The sequence below is a fragment of the Perognathus longimembris genome, chromosome 23 (genome assembly GCF_023159225.1).
Source record: "Perognathus longimembris pacificus isolate PPM17 chromosome 23, ASM2315922v1, whole genome shotgun sequence".
NCBI classification, from domain to species: domain Eukaryota; kingdom Metazoa; phylum Chordata; class Mammalia; order Rodentia; family Heteromyidae; genus Perognathus; species Perognathus longimembris.
Window position 1 is genome coordinate 259,621 of NC_063183.1, and position 25,877 is coordinate 285,497.

Here is a 25,877-nt window from a genome sequence, read left to right on the forward strand (position 1 = left end):
ACTGCTCCACCCTAAAAAAGCCAAAGTGAAGCTTGAGACATTGTCCAGTGGCTTCCATCTGTGCTGAAGAATCATGTGCACATCTTCAATTACCAGTACCACATACTTGTGTTTTATTTAATTCACTTACTTTTGTGACACTAGGGAATGAATCCAGCACCATATCTATGATAGGCTATCATACTCAGTTATATACCTAGATCTTCTTGCACTATTTTTTTTTGTCTTTTCTTTTTTGGTACTGGGAATTGGACCCAGGAGGTTGCACTTGCTAGGCAAGTGCTTTGCCACTGAGCTACATCCCAGCCCTGCATTTTTTTTTTAATGATGGAATCTACTTACACAAACTTGTCTCCAAGTCCTGGGCTCAAGCAATTCTTCTACCTTCATCTCTACATCACCTAGACCTATAGGTGTGTATAATCACAACTAGCTCACAATTCTTCTCCTTACTCATATGTGGGAGCTCTTTACATGTTAAGATGGTAGTCAAGCTTGGAGAAGTTTACCAGCTAGGTCCCAGCTACTCAAAAGGCTGAGGAGAGCCCAGCAGATGGAGAACAACATGGACAATGCAAAAGAAAAGAAAGGGGAGGGGGAAGAAGAGTGTGGGAATAGAAAAGAAACAGAGTGGGATATGTGTGTGTATGTGTGTGTGTATATATATAGAGAGAGAGAGAAAGAGAGAGAGAGAGAGAAGGCATTGATGTAGTTTCCTTAAGACTAAAATTTCTCTTTAAAAGACTAAGGCAGGCACTGTTGGCATATGGATGAGGTAAACGAAGAATCCAGAAGGTGAGGCAGGAGGATCATGAGTCTTGGCCATCCTGGGCTACATGTCTAGACCATGTCTAAAAAATTTAGCTTGGTACCAGTGGCTCATACCTTTAATTAGCTACTTAGGAGGCTGAAATCTGAGGGTCCAATTACAAAGCTAGCCCAGGCTGGAGAGTCCATGTAACTTTTTTTTTTTTGGCCAGTCTTGGGGCATGGACTCAGGGCCTGAGGACTGTCCCTGGCTTCTTTTTGCTCAAGGCTAGCACTCTACCATTTGAGCCACAGTGCCACTTCTGGCTTTTTCTATACATGTGATGCTGAGGAATAGAACCCAGGGCTTCATGTATGCGAGGCAAGCACTCTACCACTAGGCCATATTCCCGGCCCTCCATGAGATTCTTATCTCCAATTAATTGCCAAAAAAGCTGGAAGTGGAGTGTTAGCCTTGAGCAATAAATCTGAAGGACAGTACCCAGTCTTTGAGTTCAAGACCCAGAACTTGTGCCTGCACACACACAGGGCAAATCTTCTCCAGAAAGCCTACTCAGGTTCTCAACATTAACCCAGGGTTCCCCAGCCCCTTCCTCCAAGCTCACTCAGGGCCTTTTCCAAGGTTGACAACTCTATGTGAACCTGTGTGAGCTGAACTTTTCCCACTTCTCAAGCCCAACTGCGGGCTCTAGAAAAACGCTCATGAGCTGTGGTGGAGGAGCCGCAAAGGGCCGACTCCACCGGTGGCTCGGCGTTGGGGGCGATGGTGTCAGGATGAAGGCCGCGGAGAGGGGAACAGGACGCTGCCCGGCGCCAGGTCCCTTTCAGGGTGGACTGGGAGCCCACAGGCACCTGGCAGAGCGGGCAGAGTCGGATGGGGCCGGGCGGGCGGAGCCCGGCAGGCAGAGGCGGACAGAGCCCGGCGCAGCGGCGGAGCCGGGCGCAGCGAGGGAGCCCGGCGGGCGCCCCCTGCAGGTCCCACCGGGCTGGCGCAGGCCGGAGTCGGCCAATCAGGGCGGCCGCGGCGGGCGTTTCCCTAGGAACCGGGGATAAAAGCTGGCGGCCGCGAGGGACCAGCACACTTCTGATTCTGACCTAGACTCAGAAAGGATCCACCATGGTGCTGTCTGCGACCGACAAGGCCAACGTCCATGCCGCCTGGGACAAGGTTGGCGGCCACGGTGCCGAGTACGGCGCGGAGGCCCTGGAGAGGTGAGGACCCCCGGCCGCCCTGCCCCGCCCGCACCGGCCGGCCCCGACTCCCCCCAACCCCTTGGCCCCCTCTTCTTCCGGCAGGATGTTCCTGGGCTTCCCCACAACCAAGACCTACTTCCCTCACTTCGACGTGAGCCACGGCTCTCCCCAAGTCAAGGCCCACGGGAAGAAAGTCGCCGAAGCGCTAGCCAACGCCTCGAGCCACCTGGACGACCTGCCCAACGCTCTGTCCGCCCTCAGCGACCTGCACGCCCACAAGCTGCGCGTGGACCCGGTCAACTTCAAGGTACGTACTCGAGCTGTACCCCGCGGGCCCCGGCGCGGAGTCCTGTCCCTGGTTCCAGGACGGGGACTGCCGCGGTGTCCACCGCCTTGACCGCCCACCTTCTCTCCGCAGCTTCTGAGCCACTGCCTGCTAGTGACCCTGGCCAACCACCACCCGGATGACTTCACCCCTGCGGTCCACGCCTCCCTGGACAAGTTCTTCGCCGCTGTGAGCACTGTGCTGACCTCCAAATACCGTTAAGCTGGAGCCCCGGCGGCCCTCCGGCCGGCCTTATCCCCTCCTCGCAACTTCACCTCTTGGTCTTATGAATAAAGTCTGAGTGGGCGGCAGCCTGTCTGTGTCTGAGTTCTGTGTATTTACGAAGGTGCCTGGCACCTCTGAAAGAAATGCACAAGGTTTCCTCAGCGGGACAAGGCAGGAAAAAGGAAAAGGCAGGCAGAAGGGGAGGAAAGGAAAATGAATCCGTGGCAGGGCTCCAAGCCTCACCTAACCTCCTGATACCACCTAACAATGCCTGGGGTTGATGGGTTCACTCCATCCTTTCAGCCTTTCTAGGACTTCAGAGTTTCAACAGGAATTTCCTGCAGTAGTGAATTCTCCCCAACATTCATGTCATCACACCTGCACACCTGGGAAGAATTGGCTCAGTTCTCCCAGGGCTCTTCCCAGAAATAGTATGAGGAAGCTCCCACTAGAACAGCACTCAATCTTCCCCACTTACCCCTCCTAGTGTTCCTAAAGCCACAAAATGCAGTGTGGCTCAGAGGAGCCTGAGACAGAACAGTGTGATGTCAGACCTCAGACAATTTCCTGAAGGTGCCATCCCCAGATGCCCACTAGTTGCACACTGTGGAGGTCTGACCACTTCACCAGTAGACCCAGCTCAACATTTACTTAGCTGCTGGTTCTTCCTTGGAGCTGGTTCCCTCCGAGTCTTGGGCATCAGAAGAGGCCTAGGGCTCCTGAGCTTGGCAGCAGCACAACCCCAGTCCTTCATAGGCATTGTTCTTCCTCCCATGCCCTGGGACCCAACAGTCATCCTTGGGAAATGACTATGGATAGCTCCCCAAGCTGGGTGTTTGTGGCTCACACCTGTAATCCTAGCTACTCAGAAGGCAGAGATCTAAGTATCATGGTTCAAAGTCAGCCTGAGCTTGAACTCAGAGCCTAGGTGCTGTCCCTGAGCCTTTTTGTTGTTGTTGTTTGTGGTGGTGGTGGTCCTGGGGCTTGAACTCTTGGCCTGGGCGCTGTCCCTGTGCTCTTCAGCTTAAGACTAGTGCTCTAAAACTTGAGTCACAGTGCCATTTCTGGTTTTCTGGTGGTTAATTGGTGATAAGAGTTTCATGGACTTTTTTTTTTTTTCCCCAGTCCTGGGGCTTGAACTTGGGGCCTGGGCTCTGTCCATGAGCCTCTCTGTGCTCAAGGCTAGTGCTCTACCATTTGAGCCATAGCACCACTTGCAGCTTTTTTTGTTTATATGGTACTGAGGAATCGAACACAGGGCTTCATGCTTGCTAGGCAAGCACTCTACCACTAAGCCACATTTCCAGCTCTCTCATAGACTTTCATGCCCAGGCTGGTTTAGAACTACAGTCCTCAATCACTGGGGCCTAGCTCCACAAGACTCTTATCTCTAATAAACCACCAAAATGCCAGAAGTGGAGCTGTGGCTCAAGTGGTAAAGTGCAAGCTTGAATACAAAGGCTTAGGGACAGTGACCATGCCCTGAGTTCAAGCCCCAGGACCAGACTTAAAAAAAAAAAAACACACAAAAAAACAAAGAAGGCTCTATGCAGCTATTTGTAGTACTACTAACACTACCTGAGCTACAGTGTGAGCTCTGGGTTGAGGCAGCCCTTGTTACTCCACTAGGAAGAGAAGGTGATAAAATACCCAGTGTACATCAGTGGGTGACTAGGGAAGACAAAGGGATTCATACACAAAAGGAAATATTATTCAGCCATGAACAGAATGAAGGTTTTCATAAAATATTGCTGGAAGTTGAGACATAACCTGATGGGAAGAAACCAAACACCAAAAGCTCTATTTTGTAGGAACCCACTTATGTGAAAAGAAAGAAGAGTATTGGTTGCCAGGGACTGGAGGAGGTTGGGGACTTCCTGCTAATGGGTTGGAGTCTCTGTATATGATGAAAAAATTCTGGCCTTGTGAATTTTAATATGAATAAAATGGAATTTATGTTAAGTGAATCTCTTAATTTAAAAACTATGTAGGTGATACATGGCAATTAGTGTATACAGATGTTTACTGTGATGTTGGAGATACATATTAGTTGCTCTACAAGTGTTAATTGTCCTGAATGGAATATCTACTGAGCCTGGCACTGAGAATCACAGCTTGAAGCCAGCCCAGATAGGAAAGACTATGAGACTCTTATCTCTACCAAACTACCAAAAGTCCCAAGTTCAAGCCCCAGGACAGACACACACACACACACACACACACACACACACACACACACACACACAATACCAGAAAGCAGAAACATGTTTTTTTTTTAAGAGTGGGGGAGATGATTAAGTGAGAGCTCTACATAGTGTGAGAAAATACAATCATTACATTCAATGTACATATATTATGTAAAAACAGAACTTGAGGGTAAGGATTGGAGGAAAAGTGGGGAGAATGATATTGATCAAGATGCACTGGACTCATAACCTGACATGGAACTGTAACCTTCTTGTATAACTACTAAATAGTAAAATAAATTAAAAATATTTTTCATATTTTTAACTTTATTAAGTAGCTGAACAAAGGGGTTTTCAGTTTATAGTACAATGGATCTTGAAAATGTTTTGATATAGCTTTACATCTTTACATATACACACAGTATATATTATTTTATTATATATAATATATACCTAATTTTGGGGTGGTATTGAGGTTTGAACTCAGGGCCTCAACAACTAGTTGCGAACTGCTAAGGCATGCCTCCAAGATGAATGTTCTTTATTTTTTCTTTTTGTCAATCTTGGGATTTGAACTCAGGGCCTGGGCATTGTCCCTGAGGTTTTTTTTGCTCAAGGCTATCTCTACCTCTTGAGTCACAGCTCCACTTCTGGCTTTTGAAAGGTCTCACAGACTTCCTGCCCAAGCTGGCTTCCAACCGCAATCCTTCTGAATGTAGAAGTGTAGTATCGAGGAAAGTAGGAGTGAGCCAGGGGCACCTGGGTTAGTCTTTTTTTTTGCTTTTGAATGTCCAGGGGATTTGAACTCAAAGCCTGATTTGAACCCCTGCTTGCCAAGCAGATACTACCACTGGAGCCACTCTGCCGGTCCTGATATGTTATATATGTCTTTCCCTACAATAAACTCATTTATGGGCTGGGAATGTGGCCTAGTGGTAGAGTGCTTCCCTCACATACATGAAGCCCTAGGTTCCATTCCTCATCTCCACATATATAGAAAAAGCCAGAAGTGGTGCTGTGGCTCAAGTGGTAGAGTGCTAGCCTTGAGCAAAATGAAGCCAAGGACAGTGCTCAGACCCTGAGTTCAAGCCCCAGTTGGCAAAAATAAAAAGAAACCCATTTATCTTCATTTTAAGCAATCTCTTCATTTAAGCAAATGGACTCAGGTGCCCGCACAGTTCAGGAGGCGGAATACAGTAGCAGTGCTGACATTGGTGACACTGTCTTCCACGAAGCCCGATGGCTGGTGCTCCTGGCTGGGGCGGCACCTGGTGGACAGTGGCCACCGGAGGCCTCTTTGCGCAGCGCGGCCCGGCACCAGGGCAGCAGTTCTCCCCGTGTGGCAGGGATGGCACTGCCCCGGGCAGACCGGGAGATGCTGCATGTGCTGTGGAAGAAGCTGGGTGACATCGGTGTCTATGCGGCCGAAGCCTTGGAAAGGTGAGGACGGCTGGGGAGGGTTGTCAGGTGCCCTTGAGGGCCGGCCACTCAGCTGGCCCTCCATCTTCCTTCCCCCTGCAGGACCTTCCTATCCTTCCCATCCACCAAGACCTACTTCCGGCATTTTGACCTGAGTCGAGGCTCCTTCCAGATTAAGGCCATGGCCGGAAGGTGGGGGATGCCCTCACCCTAGCGGTTCATAACCTGGACAACCTGCCTAACACACTATCTGCCCTGAGCGACCTGCACACGCGCAAGTTGAGCGTGGACCCTGCCTGTTTCCAGGTGAGCGGTGGGGCTCCTTGGGATGGAGTCCCACTAGGACTGAGAGTGGGGCCAGCGATATCATACAAGGTGGGGATTCCAACTCTCCCCTCAGCTCCTGGGCCACTGCCTGCTGGTGACCCTCCCCCGGCACTACCCTGGAGACCAGCCCTGCCCCTGCAGGCCTTGCTAGACAAGTTAACCTCCTGATTCTGGCGTTGGTCTCCAAGTACCACTGAACTGAGGATGGGTCCACGTGGTGGGGATGACTCCCAAGGCCCAGAGTTTGAGTAAAACTTTCTGCTGCAGCACTCTTCTTACCTGTGTCCTAGAGCAGGCCCTGAAGAAGACACCATGCTCCAGACCCACCATGGCTGGTACAGGGCATGCAACTAAAGATTCTGATTTCAGATCCCATGCCCAGGCCTTGTCTTATTGGGACTGGGTTGAGATTTAAGTCACAATTCATGCCACTGGCCTTGGCCATCCTGGGCTCAGAGCTGCTCCTTGGCTGGCTCTTACAGTTGGCCAGGTCTGGTTATACTGAAGTATCACCCTCTGGGATAGATGTGTAGGGGCTGTGGTTCTGGTTGTGTGTCTGTATGTTTGTGCACATGCAACAGCCTGAGACAATCAGGAACTATCCCTTCCCCATGCTGGCTGCCATACTTGCACATGGAAGTACAGTCATTGGAGAACAAGGAGATAGATCAGGACTACAGAAACTTGCCACCCCAAATCTCCAGCATGGGAAAGTATAGCTTCTTTTATTTTTCTGACTAGAACTATGGTCAATATAGAAAATTTAATCACTACTGTACTATCCCTTTCACTGTATCCCAGGATGAGACTGGTCCAGTACACCCATTACTCCTTCAAATCCCTCTTGGTACACAGTAAATTGTCATGTAAACCGAAGCATAGGCTAGATAGAGCACATATAAGGTATACACGCCACACACCGCAGAAGAGTACGGAAGCATTTTTGTACAGCCCTCAGGGTCCTGGTAGGCACATTTGGAGATATTTTGTCTAAGAAATGGAATTACATGGTGGTTGGGAGGGAAAGTTAAGAGGATTATAAATTCAAGGCTCAACTTGAACAAAGTTAGGGCCCTTTCTCAAAAATGAAATACTAAACAGCTGGCAATAGTGGTTAAGTGGTCCAGTTCTTGACTAGCATACAGAACCCCCCCCCCGAGTTCAATTTCCAGTACCAAAGTATCCCTCTCAAAGCAACATAGGAGTGATGTCACTATAGAGGAAAAACCTGGTGTGATGGTCATTTCCATGTGTCAACATGACTGAGCTAAGGGATGTCATGTGGCTGGTAAAGAATTATCTCTGGGATGCATGAGGTGATTTCTAAAGGAGAAACATCATTACTAGTAGACTGTGAGGATCGCCCTGCTTACACGCTGACACCATCTATCTAGAGGGCAGAAAGGTACAAGGACACAATTATTCTGTTTGAGCTAAAATATCCACCTCCTTTGCACTGAGTATTCTGGTTCTTGGGTCTTCAAACTAGAGCTGGGATAATTTCAACACTGAGTCATCTAGATTTGGAGCTTTCACTTTTAGACTAGAACTGTGTTACCAGCTCTCCTGGGTCTCTATTTTGTAGATGGCAGACTCTAAGACTTCATCAGTTGCAGGGCAGATGCCTCATAATATGTGTGTATTATTGGTTACTGTCTCTTTAGAGGACTCTAGTATCAAGAGAAAAATAATACAGCTAGAATGCTTGTAGTTCCAAATGTAGGGCAGTTTGAGCCGTGAAGCTTTCTTGACTTCAGGTATCCTGGCCATCCAGAGCAACATGGGAGACTAAAAAGAAAACATCTTGAATTATACCAAGATTTTTCTGTCTTTTTTTTGGTGCAAGTAGTCGGGGCTTAAACTTGGGGCCTCTTGTTCTTGCTTGGCTTTTTTTTTTTTTTTTTGGCCAGTCCTGGGCCTTGGACTCAGGGCCTGAGCACTGTCCCTGGCTTCTTCCCGCTCAAGGCTAGCACTCTGCCACTTGAGCCACAGCGCCGCTTCTGGCCGTTTTCTGTACATGTGGTGCTGGGGAATCGAACCTAGGGCCTCGTGTATCCGAGGCAGGCACTCTTGCCACTAGGCTATATCCCCAGCCCTTGCTTGGCTTTTTCCCCCTCAAGATTGGGGCTTTATCACTCGAGTCACACCACTACTTTGGCTTTCTAATTATTGGAGATAAGAGTCTCATGGACTTTCCTGTCCTGGCTAGCTTCAAATGGCATCCTCAGATCTCAGCCTTCTGAGAAGCTAAGATTACTGGTGTAAGCCACCACCAGCACCTGGCTCTATACCATGTTTTCTTCTTCTTTTGTCACATGCCAAGTTTCATACCTGGGTCAGGAACTTTAACCACAGCTCCTTTTGTCCTCTTGTACCTGTGCCCTACCAGGACTACCCTACACATACACTGGGTATCCAGTTTCTGTAAGTCAATCATCCCTCAAAGAAGGGGATGATGAGTCCCATATGAGCAGCAGCAGAAGCTAAGTAGGAAACATAATCAGCCCATCTACAACATACAGTCACACAATGTCCCAGGATGTCTGACCCAAAACTGCATCTCCTCTCACAAAGCCAGCCTGAGGGTTGGCTGCGAACATTGTTCACAGGCCTTTCTTTGGCCTCCTTTTATTTCCAAAGGAAGTGGGTGCAGTGTAGCCACCTCCCTTTCAAGCCAGAAAAATCAACCCTGTGCTCTGTATTATAGAGATAAACAGCTGAGATGTGGGGTATGAGCCAGGAGGGACACTAAGGGCCAAACATACCAGGCTCAGTTAAAGGGTATATGTTAGTACTCTGGCATACTGTCATCTGAAATGATGGCTGTCAGCCAGGTCTCTAAGGCAACAGCAAGCAGGTCCTGTAAATTGCCTCACAGAGAAGACAGAGAGAGAGAGAGAGAGAGAGAGAGAGAGAGAGAGACCCTAGTGCAACTGTAAGGAGGCAGCCCATTAGATCTATTTATTCCTATACAATATAACCCCAAAGACAGGAGCAACTCTGTACAACTTGAAGTCACAGCTAGTGCCAAACAATAGAAATTTTAAACTACAAAAGATGAGTTAGTAGTCAGCAAATATAGAGTAATTTTAGGCTGTGTTGAATGTCTTATCAGACTATTTACAGCTCCGGGGCTAGGGTTCAGATCTCGCCAGCCTCCTTCTCCTCTGACTTCTGAGAAGTAGTCTTCCCATTGGAGCTCTCCAGCCTCCAGTCAGAGTACCCTCGCTCACTCCGTCCGCATTCCCAGGACTTCTCTCTTGATGTGTGCTCCCTGGAGAACCTGGGAAAGGGGAACCAGAGGCTAAGAGGAGGATGCTGCCCCCTTCTGGATAGCTGCACAGCAACCAACATGAGGCTAAGAAAGGTCATGCTACCACCAGAGCTTAGGGGCCACTTACTACTTGGAATGGTAGGCAGCCACAGAAAAATGACATGCACAAAGATTTTTAATAAGAAAAAGAGAAAAGGAGAATGCAACAAAATTATGGATGTGGAACATAGAACACTAGGTAAGACTACAATGGGAAAAAAAGGCCAAAATGAACAACAGAGCCTGGTCAGAACACAAAGCCTTGGATTGGATGATCCGTGAACCAAGAGAATCCTGATTCAGTGCAACACCTCCTCCTGTTCCAAGCCCTGGGTGCCAGTTGCTTGAACAGGATCCCCACAAACTCAGCCTGTCCCCACTAGATGTGGCCCAAGGACCCACTGATATCCTCAGAAGACCTGGGAACACAAAGAGGAGCTCACTCCTGGCTGCAGCTACTGAGGGAGTCAGAGTAGTTACTTGTATTTTGCACTCATATCCCTGGAAGCCCGGCGGTGTCCCCGGCTGTGGCTTTGGGAACGGCTGCGATGGCGTCGGTGTCTGTCTCTGGACCGAGACCGGGAAGACTTCCGCCGTTCTCTAGAGGAAGATCTAGACCGTCTCCGACGTCTCTCCCGATCCCGGGAACGTGACCTGGGAAAATCAGAAGGTGATGGGGGCCAACCTCCATTAGAGACAAACACCACTAGGCTAACTCTCCAAGACCCTTCTTGAGCAGTTTCTGTACACAACATCACTAGCACTTCTCCCCTTCCTCTTACAAACTGCCACTATGTTTGTTCCTCTGAATGTTTTCTGAAAGCAGGATCCAGGCACTTCTAGTCAGCCTGCAGGCCTTTGAAGACTTCCCTTTCAAAATGATTGGGGGCCTGGGAATCCTTCTTTTGTGCTAAGCCCCAACCAGCATGTCCTTCACAAGCCAGATCAGATAAAAGTCATAAAGTGTTAAACATCTAGTATTAAGAAAAATGTTGCAGGGCACTGGTGGTTCACACCCATATTATCCTTGCTTTTCAGAAGGCTGAGATCTGAGGATCACAGTTTGAAGCCAGCTGGGACAGAGAAGTTTGTGAGATCTTCTCTCCAATTAAGCAGCAAAGGGCTACAAATGGAGGTATGGATTCAGTTGTAGAGTGCCAGCCACGAGTGAAAGCTAAGTAAGCACTCGGGCTCTGAATTCATGCCCTAGCAGGAGTACCAAAAAAGCAAACCAAAGCCAAATCAAAATAATGCTTTCAGAAAAAAAGACATTCAACTAAACATGGTGATAGATCTAGAAACTCACCTCCTGCGATCTCTGGTTCTTGAGCCAGACCTAAACAGGGGGAAAAAAAGATGAATGACACCCCTAAAGCATTCCAATTCACTGCCAACTTAGAGAGGCCCTAAACATAAGGTGGAGAACACTTAATACTTTCTAGATTCAAATATATTGTAGGAATAGCCAGTGCTCGTGTGAAAAAGGCCTCACTTGCTCTGTGGCTCACTAGCTTGCTCCCTTGCTTAAGCACTCACTCAGTGGTGCCTGAGCAGTCAGGGAAGGGATTAGCACCCAGTCATTAGACACAGCCACAGCTGCTACATGAGTAGGGGATATGTGCACAAGGTTAGATGTGCTGCAACAAACTTAACAAACTCCCATGTAGTAACAGAATACCCAAGGCTAGGTACAAGCCTACAGCCACCAGAGTTCTGAGAAACAGGCATACCACTAGGTATAAGTCAAATGTTTTTTTTTTGTTATACAACCAAACACATGCACACCAGAAAAAGGTCTCATATGATAGTCAACCTAAAAGCACCATACAGCTATCACATGGTCTCCCACAGGCACCTTACGATCCAAATATCAGGGATTGGAGGCATCGCTCAGTTGGTAGAGTACCAGGCCAAGAAGCAAAGTGTCAAGTATTGAGCCCTGTTTTTTTTTTTTTTTTGGGGGGGGGGGAATCTAAACATCAATGACAGGCTCAATCACAATAGCTGCCACCTCTATGCAAAAGTGTCAGCAGCATGTGTGTGTGTGTGTGTGTGTGTGTTTTCCTGGCCAGTCATAGGTTTGAATTCAGGAGCTAGGCACTGTCCCTGAGTTTGTACACTCAAAGCTAGTGCTCAACCACTTTGAACAGCACCATTTCCTGTTTTTTGGTGGCTAATTGGAGGTAGTCTCATGGATTTTCCTGTTGGGCTGGTTTCAAATTGTGATCCTTAGATCTCAGCTTCCTGAACCACCAGCGCCCTGTTTTTTTGTTTTTACAATATTCAAACCTTTGGGGCTGGGAATATGGTCTAGTGGTAGAGTGTTTGCTTCACATACATGAAGCCCTGAGTTTGATTCCCTAGCACCACATACATAGGAAAAGTCAGAAGTGGCACTGTAGCTTCTGGCTTAAAACCTAGAGTGCTAGACTTGAGCAAAAAGAAACCAGGAACACTGCTCAGGCCCTAAGTCCCGAGATCCACGACTGGCAACAACAACAACAAAAAAACCCTTTAACAGAGTCTACTATAATTAAAGTAACAAAGAAAATATGAAGTATGACAAGCCCTTGCCCTTTCTGAATTATGCACTGAGGAAACTCTTCTGGAAAGTACAGGTTTGTGAACTTTCAACTTCTCTACTTGATGCCTCTTAAAATAAAATCGATTATGGACAAAGCTAAATTCTATCCTTCACTGGGCTTCTCCATTCTTCTTGCTCCAGTTAAGTGGCGATTACAGGCCAGAAATGGTAAAGCCAGCTTCTTTCTTTCCTTCACGTACTTCTTTTTTTTTTTATTAATTAAATTTTGTTGACAAGGTGTTGTGCAAAAGAGGTACAACTACATAATAGGGCAGTGAGTACATTTCTTGTGATATCTTACACCCTCGTTTTTCTTTCCCTTTCCTAGATCAGGTAGGCAGATAATATATACAATACCCAGTGTACCAAAATCATATACAGTAGCCACGTGGCATACGCCAAAGAAAATTCACATAGGGGCTGGGAATATGGCCTAGTGGCAAGAGTGCTCGCCTCGCATACATGAAGACCTGGGTTCGATTCCCCAGCACCACATATACAGGGTTCCTCTTTCCCCGCAACCCCTCTAGCATTTGTTGTCGCCTGAGTTCAAAGTATATGCCATTCTAACTGGACTGAGGTGGTATCTCAGGGTTGTTTTTATTTGCATTTCCTTTACTGCCAGGGATGTTGAACATTTCCTCATATGTTTCCTTTGCCATTTTTATCTCTTCTCCTGTGAAGCTCCACATACTTCTTGTGGTCAACAAGCAAATATGATGCTTTACCCTAGACTCCCATGTGCCACTTGCCTGACTCAATTTGCCACCAACTTCGTCTAAATCCTCCCCACCATAACTGAGGTATTGCTGCTCCAACTCAGTGCCCTACACTCTGTTATTTCTGTTCTCAACAGCTACAAGATATCCTGGACTCAAATCCCAGCCCTCCTCTTTAAATGTTCAGTAGTCCCACCATCACAAAGTAAATAAATGTCAGAACCCATATAAAGCCTCTACCTACACAGTTCAAAGCCCTTTCCTGGGCTGAGAATATGGCCTAGTAGCAAGAGTGCTCGCCTTATATACATGAAAACCTGCGTTCGATTCCTCAGTACCACATATATAGAAAAGGCCAGAAGTGGCGCTGTGGCTCAAGTGGTAGAGTGCTAGCCTTGAGCAAAAAGCCAGGGATAGTGCTCAGGCCCTGAGTTCAAGCCCCATGACTGACAAAAAAAAAAAATAAAAAAAATAAAAATAAAAATAAAAAAGAAGACATCGGGTTGGCTGCCAGAAGATCAGTTTCCTTATTTTCCCAGCTGTCAAAGGAGCTGGTTCCTATGGGGAGGCGGAACCTTTCTTTCAGGCTGGCACATACTTAATTTCACTACACTGAATATATTCCAGCACTGCTTCAAGCAACACTGCAGTACATTTTACTGAGCATAAGTTGACTGTGGCCTGAGGACTACTGTTGTTGGCCTACTGACCCAGATGTGCTCACCTTCTGCTCAGCCGTTCCTCTCGTTCTCTCTCCTCTCTCCTCCTCAAGCGATCCTGATTTCTTTTTTCTTGCTTTTCAGCCACAGTTTTCTAAGTACATGAAAAATAAGAAAATAAAAATGAGAGAAGAGCCATGAAATGGTGGTTCATGCCTGTAATCCTAGCTACTCAGGAGGCTGAGATCTGAGAATCTCAGTTCAAAGTCAACCAGGGCAGGAAAGTCTGTAAGGCTCTTATCTCTAATTAACCATCAGGAAACTGGAAGTGGCACTGTGGTTCAAGTGGTAGAGCTTGAGCCAAAGAGCTCAGGGACAGATCCCATACCCAGCCCCACCACTGACCAAAAAAAAAAAAAAAGAACCTTGGAGACTTTTCTGCCCAGGGGGGCTTCAAACCATGATCCTCAGATCTCAGCCTCCTGAGTAGCTAGGTGTGAGTCACTGGCACCAGGACATAAGGCTCTTTATTCAGGCTTCTCCAGAAACAGGATATATTTACATACCCTCAACTGATCAAGCTTCTCTCGGATCTGAATGAATCCTAAATGTAATTTTCCCCCAAAATGGTCTGCTAGACGGCGGTCATTATCATGAAGACCAAGGTAGGCTGAACACACTTCACAGACACGGAGCTTTTGCTGCTGAAAACTGGATGCAGGCATAGAATTTCTGTATTCTTCCTGGAGAAAAGAGATATGAAGGTGAGATATTCAGAATCTACTATATTATTAGTGATGGAGTCCTTGCTTAGCATGCATGAAGTGCTGAGTTTGATTCCTTATACCACATAAACAGAAAAAGCTGAAGTGGTAGAGTGCTAGCCTTGAGCAAAACAAGTTCAGGAACAACGTGCCCAGAGTTCAAGCCCCAAGAATGGCAAAAACAACAACTTTGTTTCTGCTTATTTGAATCTCTCTTCCCCTAAGACAGAAAAAGTATATGAATTGAATGAAGAAATAGGAAAATTCCTGGCTAAAGCTAAACAGCTAGGAGCTGAAGGAAATGTGGATGAATCCCAGAAAATGAAATAATTGGACAACAGAGTGAGTTTTCAAAAAAGTATTTAAAAACTAGGTGCCTGTGGCTCACACTTGTAATCTTAGCTACTCAGGAGAGTGAGATCTGAGATTACAGTTGGAAGGCTGCCTAAGCAGGAAAGTCTGTGAGATACATCTTCAATTAACCATGAAAAGCTGTAAGCAGAGGTGTGACTCAACCAGTAGAGCACCACCAGCCTCAAGTGAAAAAGCTCAGAGACGGCAAGCAAGTGTGAATGAAGCCAGTAACCAAAACCAAAACAAACAAACAAAAAAAACCCCAACTAGACTTAAGGCCAGAAGTGGTGGTGGCACCATGCCTGTAATCCCAGCCCTTCAGAGGCAGAAGCAAGAGTGTCATGAGTTCAAGGCTGGAATTAGCTAGGTGACAAGGTCAATCTGGATTATAAAGTGACATCCTGTCATACAAAGAAAAAATGGATCACCTATTCGTTCCTTTTCTTTTTGTCCCATTCCTGGGGCTTGAACTCAGGGCCTGACCACTGTCCCTGGCTTCTTTTTGCTCAAGGCTAGCATTCTACCTCTTGAGCCACAGCGCCACTTCTGGCTTTTTCTATATATGTGCTGCTGAGGAATCAAACCCAGGGCTTCATATATGTGAGGCAAGCATGCTACCACTAGGCTATATCCCCAGCCCACCTCTGGCTTTTTCTATATATGTGGTGCTGAGGAATTGAACCAAGGGCCTCAGCTTCATGTATGCAAGGCAAGCACTCTACCACTAGGCTATATTCCCAGCCTCACCTATTCTTTCAAATGATAGTCATATAACCAGAAAGCAAGAAGCCTGAGGACTACTGAACACCGTGCCTGTTACTCAGAGCAGAAAGGATTTCTGAAGTGCTACAGTGCTGCAGAAACCCCACTGTTGTTGCATCCACCCACCCAATGACCTCACTTGGCCCACATCATCCAGACTTTGCTCCAGTGGTTTTTAAGAGTACTGCCTCCAAGGCACAGAACCTGGTAAATGGACAGGGAAATAGGACAGGATGATGGTACAGTGCTCTAAGCAGCCACACATCCCACACCCTCCTATTTCCTCAAGCATGCATATCCACAAGGATAAGACCACCATGTACAAATTTAAGCCATCAAAGGCTTGCAGGAGGGCTGGGAATGTGACTTAGTGGTAGAGTACTTGCCTACCATGCATGAAGCCCTGGGGTTAGATTCCTCAGCACCACATAAACAGAAAAAGCCAGAAGGCGCTGTGGCTCAAGTAGTAGAGTGCTAGCCTTGAGTATAAAGAAGCCAGGAACAGTGTTCAGCCCTGAGTGCAAGCCCCAGGGCGGGCAAAAATAAAAAAAAGGGGGGGGAAGGGTTTGCTGGAACATAGAAAGGTCAGAGTTTGGTGTACAGTCTCGTAAACATAACTCTATTATGTAGACTAACATATAGAATTACTGTTGGCAGGATTTAAATATGCACCCATTTCCCCAAAATAGATCTATGTTACAAACAAAAGCTGATCAGCAGCATTACTTACTTTTTAAATAGGATCTTGCATTTTTCCTCAGGTCTGTCTTCAAATTCAGCAGCTTTCTATAGCCTCTGGTTCATCTGAGATCACAAATGCTCGCCACCACACCCAGATTACTGACTGAGAGAGATCCTTACTAACTTTTTGTTAAAGCTAGCCTTGAGGGCTGGGGATATGGCCTTGTGGCAAGAGTGCTTGCCTTGTATACATGAGGCCCTGGGTTCAATTCCCCAGCACCACATATACAGAAAATGGCCAGAAGTGGCACTGTGGCTCAAGTGGCAGAGTGCTAGCCTTGAGCAAAAAGAAGCCAGGGACAGTGGTTTAGGCCCTGAGTCCAAACCTGGCCAAAAAAAAAAAGCTAGCCTTGAACCCTGAAACTCAATCTTCTTGACCTCTGTCTCCTGAGTACCTGGGATGACTGGTGTGAGCCACAATACCCAGACAATATTCGTGGTTTTACAAAGGTGTGATACAAGTGTGCAATCACATCTAAGCATCCATATACAAAAGCACTATATTTGTACACTTGTAAATTAAAGAATTTATAGAGGCGCTATGGCTCAAAGTGGTAGAGCACTACTAGCCTTGAGCTAAAGAGCTCAGGGACAGCGCCCAGGCCCAGAGTCCAAGCCCCATGACTGACCAAAAAAAAAAGAAAAGAAAAATCTAAGAATTTAGATAAAGAATATATTCTATCAGGATGCCACTGAAGTGGGACATTGGTCACTAGGGGTATGAGACACCCAGCTTCAACTTACTGATCTTCATTGCCAACTTCAATTCTAAAACTGCTGGGAAACCATGAATAGAACAGTCCTGAGAATTCTATTTCTCTCCCTGCTTGTGGCTGGTCTCTGTGGGCATGGCACTAATAACATTCACAAGCCCATGGCACCAGAATTAATCAACTGAACACCTACCATGTGTTATGTGTAGAGCCAGAGGCTACTACACCAATAAAACCCAAAACAAACAGGTCTACATCAGCCAGGTACATACAGTACACACATATATATCATCTCCTTTTCTCCAGCTTATCTTCCCACCCCCATTGTTCTAATAATCAACTCAGTCTATGTGTATGTGTGTGTGTGTGTGTGTGTGTAGGGGGGGTGGGGAGTGTCAGCTAAGGGGCTTTCTAGGATCATCCCATTTTACCTAGAGACCACCCCCAACCAAAAGTCACTCACATACTCATAACCCCATCTCTGGTGCATTTACCTTCATGAAATCAATAGTTGTGAAAGAAGGGATCTTAGAGGCAGTGAAACTACTCTGTAACATACTACTCTACAGGGGATGATGATAATAAGGGAGGCTGGATAGGGACAGTCAGAAATCTCTACCTTACTTTTGTTTAGTTCTTGCCAGTCCTGGAGCTTGAACTCAGGGCCCGGGGAACTGTCCCTGAGCTTCTTTGGCTCAAGGATAGCCACAGCACCACTTCCAGCCTTTTTTGTTTATGTGGTATTGGGAAATCAAACCCAGGGCTTCATGCATGTTAGGCAAGCACTCTACCACTAAGCCACATTCCCAGCCTTCTGCCTTACTTGTGTTCAGCAAACTGGTAACTGTTATAATTTTATTCAGAGCCCCAATCTGGCCTCAAGTGTCCCATCATTCTACTGTTCTACTTCAGCCTCCTTCCTGAGTGCTGAGATCACCAACAAGAGTCATGATACTAAGCCACTAACATTTCTCTTTCCTAAGACACTTTTCCACCAACCTCAGCTTCTTTTTTCTTTGCACGAACTTTCTCAACTTCCATAAGAATCTTCTGGGATTCATCCACATTCCCTTCAGCTCCTAGCTGTTCAGCTTTAGCCAGGAGTTTTCCTATTTCTTCATTCAATTCATGTACTTTTTCTGCCTGAGGGGAAGAGAGATTCAAGTAAGAAGAAACAAAGTTGTTGGGGTTTTTTTGGTTTGTTTTTGCCAGTCCTGGGGCTTGAACTATGAGCCTGGGCAGGTTCCTGAACTTCTTTGGCTCGAGGCTAGCACTTTACCACTTGAGCCACAGCGCCACTTCAGCCTTTTCTATGTGGTATTGAGGTATCAAACCCAGGGTTTCATGCATCCTAGGCAAGCACTCCATCACTGAGCCACATTCCCAGCCCCAGAAACCAAGTGTTGAATGCAAAGGAAATAACTATTTCTCTCAACACATTCCTATGGCTCAAATTCAAGGCTATGAGCTCATGGGATGGCTTCGAAACATGATCCTTATTAAGTCATATGTGCATTTTAAAAATCAGGAATTTGTCAGCCACCTGTGGAAATCTAAAAGTTGGAAAGTTTCAACCCAGTTTCAACTTTTATCTTAAATTAACCAGCAAAAAGGCTGTTAGTGCTGGGTAGTTTGTGCCTGTGATCCTAGCTACTCAGGAGGCTGACATCTGAGGATCACGGTTTGAAGCCAGCCTGGGCCAATAAGTCTTGTGAGACTCGTATCTACAATTACCTACTAAAAAGTGGAATTGGTGTTGTGGCTCAAAGTGGTAAAGTGCTAGGCTTGAGTGAAGGAGCTCAGAGACAGTACCCAGGCATGCCCTGAGTTCAAGCCCCATGACTGACAAAAATAAAAAGTGAAGATATAACTCAAATGTTAAGAGTGCCAGCCCTTAGCAAAAAAGACAAACAAGAGCTCACTCTGAGTTCAAGCCCCAGATTTTGGTCTAGGGCAAATGTGCATGCACATACACATGCATACACACACGCACGCATGTACACACACACATCATCCTACTGCCACCAGTCAGACTGACTATAACCTAAATCTATGTTTCAATAAAATCAGTAGCAATCTTGTTACAGCTAAAAAGGTACTAAGGATCCTTTATCACACTGGGTCATTTTTCTGGACAGTCTGTCTATGCCTTCTATAACAGTGCAGTCTCGTCAATGTAAGTAATAAAATGTATAAGTTTAAGTGCACAGACTCATGCTATAAGCTAAATACCTACTTACTGGAATTTACATTCCAGAAAATAGCATCTTTGGTCACATTAAAAACAACAAAAAGCCCAAGAAAAACTTCTTTAATACCAAGAAGAAACACAAGAAGAGCAAGGCAAATGAGCTAAAGCTCAGGAAAGTTTACCAACAGACCTACCTCCTTCATTTCACTTGGTAGATTTGCTATAGCCTGATTAATCTTCCCTACCAATTTTTTGTTTCCTGCTTTATTTAAGGATGTTAAAAGACACTGCCAAAAAAAAAAAATGTGGAAGAAATAGGTATTTTTTTTTAAACGACAGGCATCAACTCCTAGGGGCTGACATCCACTTGAACACAAATCACTTGATGGTAGGATTCTGTCCCCACAGGACTATCCAATAAAGAGAGACTCACACACCCAAAATCACCCTATTAATGCTGGTGGTCACCCAACGGGCAACTCAATATTCAGATAGTGATCTTTTTTTCGTAGCACTAAGAATGGAATTCTGAGTCTTGAGCACAGTTAGTAATCCCTCTACTACTGAGTGACACCACAGTCCTTCCCTCACTTTGTAGCTCAAGCTGGCCTTGAGGTCCCCATCTTTCCATCTTTGCTGTACAAACATTGGAATTATAGGTGTGTACCATGCCTGCCTTTAGATAGTAATATATGCCACCAAAGTTACCAGACATACCTTTGCAGAAACTTCTGCACTGATCTCCTCCTGTGTTTCTGCCAGTCGTTTCTTGGCAAGCTCAGTCCTCCGATCACACTCGGCAATGAAGGATTCCAAATGATCCATTGCCTAGCTCCAGGAAAAGAAAGAGCTATTACTAACAATGTATACAGCCCCAGAACTCTGGACCTGGGTGCTGTCCCTGGGCTCTTCAACTCAAGGCTAGTGTCAGTTTTCTGGTGGTTAATTGGAGAGAAGGGACTCACAGACTCCCCTGCCCAGTCTGGCTTTGAACTCTGATCCTCAGATATCAGCCTCCTGTTTAGCTAGGGTTATAGGTGTGAGCTTCAAGCACAATGTATTTTTTTTTTTTTTTGCCAAACCTGGGGCTTGAACTCAGGGCCTGGGCACTGTCCTTGAGCAGAAGCTCAAGGATAGCACTCTACCACTTGAGCCAGAGCACCACTTCCAGCCTTTTCTGTTTATGTGGTACGGAGAAATTGAATCATGTTGGCAAGCATTCTATCACTAAGCCACATTTCCAGTCCCCCAGCACATTTTTTTTTTAACTAGTCCTAGGGCTTGGACTCAGGGCCTAAGTTATCCTGGCTTCTTTTTTTGCCCAAGGCTAGCACTCTACCTCTTGAGCCACAGTGCCACTTCTGGCTTTTTCTGTTTATGTGGCCTTGAGTTTGGGCCCTAGTACCAGCAGATGAGTACAAATACACAAACATACACACACAAAAATAAAAAATCAAATTCAGGGTAGTATATGTTGAAAAACACGCAGATAAAAGATTTTATTTCTCACAGCCTAGTGCTCAGTCTGAGTGATGGGATTACAAATTTCCATTTTTTTATTTTGCTTTATAATTTATAAGCATTACATTATTCTTAGTAGTTCACTATTAGGTTTTTTTACAATAAGGATAAATCAACACCAAATATAACTTACATCCAACTCAAAAAACAGGTCTCTTTCTTTACTTGCAATTTCATAATCTGCACGGAGGGCCAAATCATGGATTTTGGTACATTCTCCTAAATCCATCCTCTGTGGAAAACAAACAAAAAGTTTACACATGAACTTAACCAATTTACTTTTTTTACTAACACTTTGAAACTGCCCAGGAATGAAGCACTCATGAGGCAGAGGCAGAAACATCTTAAGTTCCAGAGCAATCTGGCTTATATAGACTATCAAAAACTAAACAAGGAAGAAAATAAATTAGACTTTGGCAATCACAACACAGAACTTCGTGTATTAAAGGAAACAAAGCAGAACAGGTGGCTGATTCACAGCCCAATAAACACTCCAACTATCTCTTTACCTGACAATCTTGGACAATAATTGGACCAATTCCACTGACCAATTTGAGAAGGCTCTATTACTAAAAATGACATATTACCAGTAAGCTCTGTTTGAAGTACTGTGTATGTTAGTGTGAACAACAATTTACAACTTTTTCCTCTCCCTATTTTCTAACATATGGTCACATAGCCTCTCCTAGCCTTGAACTTTTTTTTTTTTTGCCAGTCCTGGAGCTTGAACTCAGGGCCTGAGCACTGTCCCTGGCTTCTTTTTTTGTTTTTGTTTTTGTTTTGGCCAGTCCTGGGCCTTGAACTCAGGGCCTGAGCACTGTCGCTGGCTTCTTTTGCTCAAGGCTAGCACTCTGCCACTTGAGCCACACCACCACTTCTGGCCATTTTCTATATATGTGGTGCTAAGGAATTGAACCTAGGACTTCATGTATACAAGACAAGCACTCTTTCCCCTAGGCCATATTCCCAGCCCCCCTGGCTTCTTTTTGCTCAAGGTTAGCACTCTACCACTTGAGCCACAGCGCCACTTCCGGCCTTTTCTATATATGTGGGGCTAAGGAATCAAACCTAGGGCTTCAAGTACACGAGGCAGGCACTCTACCACTAGGCCATATTCCCAGCCCTAACTACCTCTAACTCCCTAGTGCTGATATTATATGATGCACAACCAGGTCCAGATTTCAAGTGTTATATTGTGTGTGTGTGTGTGTGCGCACACATGCATGCATACGTGCGCCAATCCTGGGGCTTGAGCTCAGGGTCTGGGTACTGTCCCTGAAACTTTTTGCTCAAGACTAGCCCTCTACCATTTAAGCCAAAGCTCTACCTCCAGCTTTTTGGTGGCTAATTGGAGATAAAGTCTCACAGACTTTCTTGCCTTGGTTGGCTTCAAACCACCATCCTTGGAACTCAGCCTCCTGAGTAGCTAGGATTATAGATATAAGCCATTGGCAGCTAGCTTGAGTGTTAATGTCGTGAGTCCAAGCATCCACATAGGTACCTCCTGCTCTGGTCAGCTAAATAACATAGGAGCTCATATGCGAAGATTCAGTATCAAGTTACAGTATTAGACAAAAAAAGTGTGTGTCAAGCCAGGCACAGGTGGCTCACAGCTGTAATTGTATAGCTACTCAGGGGTAGGTTCAGACCAGATCAAGGTTTGATCTTCAACTAACCAAGAAAGAGCCAGAAGTGGAGCTGTTGCTCACTGGCATAGCACCAACCTTGAGTAAAAAAGTTAAGAGCCAGTAACAAGGCTTAGTTTAAGCCAGAGTTTGGTATTAAAAAAAAAAATAGGGGCTGGGGATATAGCCTAGTGGCAAGAGTGCCTGCCTCGGATACACGAGGCCCTAGGTTCGATTCCCCAGCACCACATATACAGAAAACGGCCAGAAGTGGCGCTGTGGCTCAAGTGGAAGAGTTGCTAGCCTTGAGCGGGAAGAAGCCAGGGACAGTGCTCAGGCCCTGAGTCCAAGGCCCAGGACTGGCCAAAAAAAAAAAAAAAAAAAAATAGAGCTCATTGTTGGGGAAGGGAGAGGACAGAAAGGAAAGGGGAAAAGAAAGAAGAGGTATGGGGAAGAGAGGAAGGGAAGGGAGTGGAGGGGAAAGGGAAAAGAAAAGAAATGAGAAAGAGAAGCCAAGTGCTTAGCTAGATGAAAAGCATACAATCACCTGAAATTAAACAAACCACCCAAATCTACAAAGGCTGACTTAAAGTACACTTTTCACTACACCAGGCTACCTGCACTACTTAATCATGAAGATCACACTATAAATGACTACCAATCTGATCAGCTTTACAGACTGCGCTTTATGAGTGAAAAAATGTTCTACAGCATAAAATTCTATCAAACTAACAGAATCTTTAATTTGAAAAGTAATAAAAAAAAAATTCTCCTGGCCTATGGGCTGGGAATATGGCCTAGTGGCAAGAGTGCTTGCCTCCCACACATGAAGCTCTCGGTTCGATTCCCCAGCACCACATATATGGAAAACGGCCAGAAGGGGCGCTATGGCTCAGGTGGCAGAGTGCTGGCCTTGAGTGGGAAGAAGCCAGGGACGGTGCTCAGGCCCTGAGTCCAAGGCCCAGGACTGGCCCCCCCCCCAAAAAAGAAAAGTAATAGGAAACTTCTGGTCTGAAGAACTGAGTTCGATCTGAAACACCTTCACTACCACACACAATATCCACACTTCAAGGATCTTATGAGAGCCAGCAAAATGCACCTACTATTCTACACATTGAGTATCCCAAGAGGTCCCCAAACATACTTACCGTCCCAGCCAGTATGTCATGGGGGCAGCAGTCCAGAAGGTGACTCTTGCAGACTCGGTCATCTGTAAACTTGACCCTCTGTCTGGTTTCATCTCCTGAAATTCATTTATGGTTTTAAATAAGACAGTATTATAATGTTAAACAAATTAGACTGCCTGGCACAAAAATTCACCTGGATGATTTGTAGACTATCACTTCTTTGCTCTCCCCATCATCTACGGAAAAGCTGATCTAAAGATAATTTACAACTGCACAGATCTTTTTTTTTTTTAAAGAATAAGTTTATCAAGAAGAACCACATTAATGAGATCTGACTCCATCACTGTGCCAAACAAGTTGAGTCAGAAGTAAAAGAATGAGCAAAAGAAGCCATTAGCCAAAATACACATGTGGGGATTGACATACTAAAACCCATGTAATCATAGTGCTATGAATCACCACATATGACTTATAAGTGGTAATTTACACCAACAAAAGCTACTTATTAATCAAATCTTTGTTACAGACAAATGCACAGGCAATGTCTTGCTCAAAATTACAAAAAGGAAAATGCCTTCAAGCTCTATCACTGACTGTTAAATAACCCATTTTTCCTACTGACCTTTCATCCCCGCCCTTAAAAAAGAAAGTTGGCACCGGAGTCACTTTTAACTAGACAATACAAAAAAAAAAAAAAAGGCAAGAAAGAACTAGGTTAGTCAATACACACTGTGAGCTCCAACACATACTGTACCCATCTGCATTCTTCAAGAACTCAGCTGCAGAATTTTATGCCCGCTGTTGAAAAGTTTTAAAGGAAAAGTTTTCTTGCCCACACCTGCAGTAAGGAAGTCAGGGGGAATGATACATAAAAGTAAAGGCAAAGTGGTATGTGACAAATTTTAAAGCTAATCTGTGTATAGGACACAGAGCTGTGTAATAGTCAAGGAGGGGTATATTTCAGGACTTGCAAGCATCCAGGATTAATGTAGTGTCTTTTTATTGAAAATGTTTCTTTTTTCTTTCTAAACTACACTTTAAAAGTTACTTGTGAAAAAAAGCAAACACTTTTTTGTTATAACAGCTTAGAAATTGGTTGTGACTCACGGCTCGATGAACATGAGGCTTTTCTGCAACTCCCTTGCAGATTGATGTAGGCAGGCAAAGATACACTGAACCTTTATAAATAAAATAGAGGGGCCACAATTGTTCAGTTTGTATGAAATAAAAATAGGGGAAGCAATTCAAAAGCAACTCATATACAAAGAAAGCTAAAAGCACTTATTCACCTACGAAATAAAGTGCAAAGAATCTGCACAGCCCTACGAATGTGCCAGTGTGAAATTACAACTTCATTACTTTAGTAGAAAAGAAAACACAAACCACAGCAGGTATAGTTTTCCAAGGATGCTATGGCTTTCTCCTGAGAAACCATCAGGACCTTGCGTTCCTCCCTGTGGTAACCTACCTAACCACTGCCAAGTGCTGGCTACAGAGGTTCTCCTGCGTGGCTGGGGGACGGGGGCTGGAAAAATGAATACTCGGCGGGAACCCTCGTTAGAGAAGGTCAACGCGCGGCTCCCTAGCAAAGGAACGAGCGCGCCCAGGACGTCGAGGCCCCATCTGCTCCCTCGAGCGTAGCTTCTTCCCTGAGGTCGCTGGGGGAGTTCCCCCACCTGACGGCGAACTGGTGACCCGGAGCCCAGGCCGGCTCCAGCCCTTCACCGTCCCCTTTCGCAGAGGGGCGCGGAGCCCCGGCGCCGACCCGGAGGACGTCGCAGGTGCCACACTGATGGCTTGGACTCCGGGGAAGGAGCCCGCCGTGGCCCTCCGGCCGCGGTGGCCCGGAAGGCGAAGCCGCTCACACAAAGACTCGGCGCCTGAGGGCGGCGGGCGCGGGAGGGCAGCACAGCGGTGCAGGCGCAGGCGCACATGGGCGCAGCCCCTGCCTCAGGCCGCTCGGAGGCCTCGTCTCACTCCCGCCCTTAGCCCCACGCCTGGCCGGCCGCCCACTCACCGTCCCGCGCGGTGCCCATGAGCTGGTCAAGCAGGGCTCTCATTTGCGCCTGGGCAGACATGGTGGCCAGCGGAAACTGCCACAACAGCTCCTCTCAGGTGGGCGACGGCAGCAGCGACGAAGGGAGCCTGGTGGCGTTGCCCCGAGCCCGCTCGGCTTTTTAGCCGTGGAGGGTGCCGGGAGGAAGTACGTGACGCAGACGCAGCGCCTGCCGGGAAATGTAGTTTGGGAGTGGAGCTCTGGCAGGCCGCAAGGTCATAACAAGTTGTCCCTGGAGCAGTTAAAACCCAGCTTTCATTAAAAGAAAAGTCTCGAGGGCTGGGAATATGGCCTAGTGGCAAGA

The 25,877-nt window shown here is 46.2% G+C and overlaps 3 protein-coding genes across 7 annotated transcripts; 2 read left to right on the forward strand and 1 right to left on the reverse strand.

Annotated features, from left to right (window-relative positions):
• Luc7l (LUC7 like) lies at positions 1-25,708 on the reverse strand. Of its 5 annotated transcripts, XM_048331866.1 has the most exons (11): positions 25,535-25,672; positions 24,625-24,695; positions 23,539-23,633; positions 20,899-20,997; positions 19,962-20,072; positions 18,053-18,196; positions 14,286-14,462; positions 13,785-13,873; positions 11,064-11,093; positions 10,238-10,411; positions 9,391-9,727 (listed from the first exon to the last, which is right to left on the reverse strand). In XM_048331866.1, exons 4-11 carry the CDS (start codon positions 20,992-20,994, stop codon positions 9,586-9,588), a joined length of 963 nt encoding a protein of 320 aa, XP_048187823.1. In that variant the 5' UTR covers positions 20,995-20,997; positions 23,539-23,633; positions 24,625-24,695; positions 25,535-25,672; the 3' UTR covers positions 9,391-9,585. The 5 variants fall into 5 exon arrangements, 4 of the variants coding, with proteins under 4 accessions (XP_048187823.1, XP_048187820.1, XP_048187821.1 ...); XR_007208752.1 differs by lacking the exons at positions 9,391-9,727; positions 24,625-24,695 and adding an exon at positions 1-11 and having other exon boundaries at positions 10,067-10,411; positions 25,535-25,708; XM_048331863.1 differs by lacking the exon at positions 24,625-24,695 and having other exon boundaries at positions 25,535-25,708.
• On the forward strand, positions 1,826-2,598 carry LOC125340348 (hemoglobin subunit alpha). Its single transcript, XM_048331868.1, has 3 exons — positions 1,826-1,980; positions 2,065-2,269; positions 2,381-2,598. The coding sequence occupies exons 1-3, from the start codon at positions 1,886-1,888 to the stop codon at positions 2,507-2,509; spliced, it is 429 nt and encodes a 142-aa protein (XP_048187825.1). The 5' UTR covers positions 1,826-1,885; the 3' UTR covers positions 2,510-2,598.
• On the forward strand, positions 6,047-6,611 carry LOC125340349 (hemoglobin subunit theta-1-like). Its single transcript, XM_048331869.1, is given in 4 exon segments — positions 6,047-6,138; positions 6,220-6,293; positions 6,296-6,423; positions 6,518-6,611. Coding segments are annotated over 4 exon segments (372 nt in total). The 3' UTR covers positions 6,596-6,611.
• Positions 25,709-25,877: the final 169 nt, after the last annotated feature.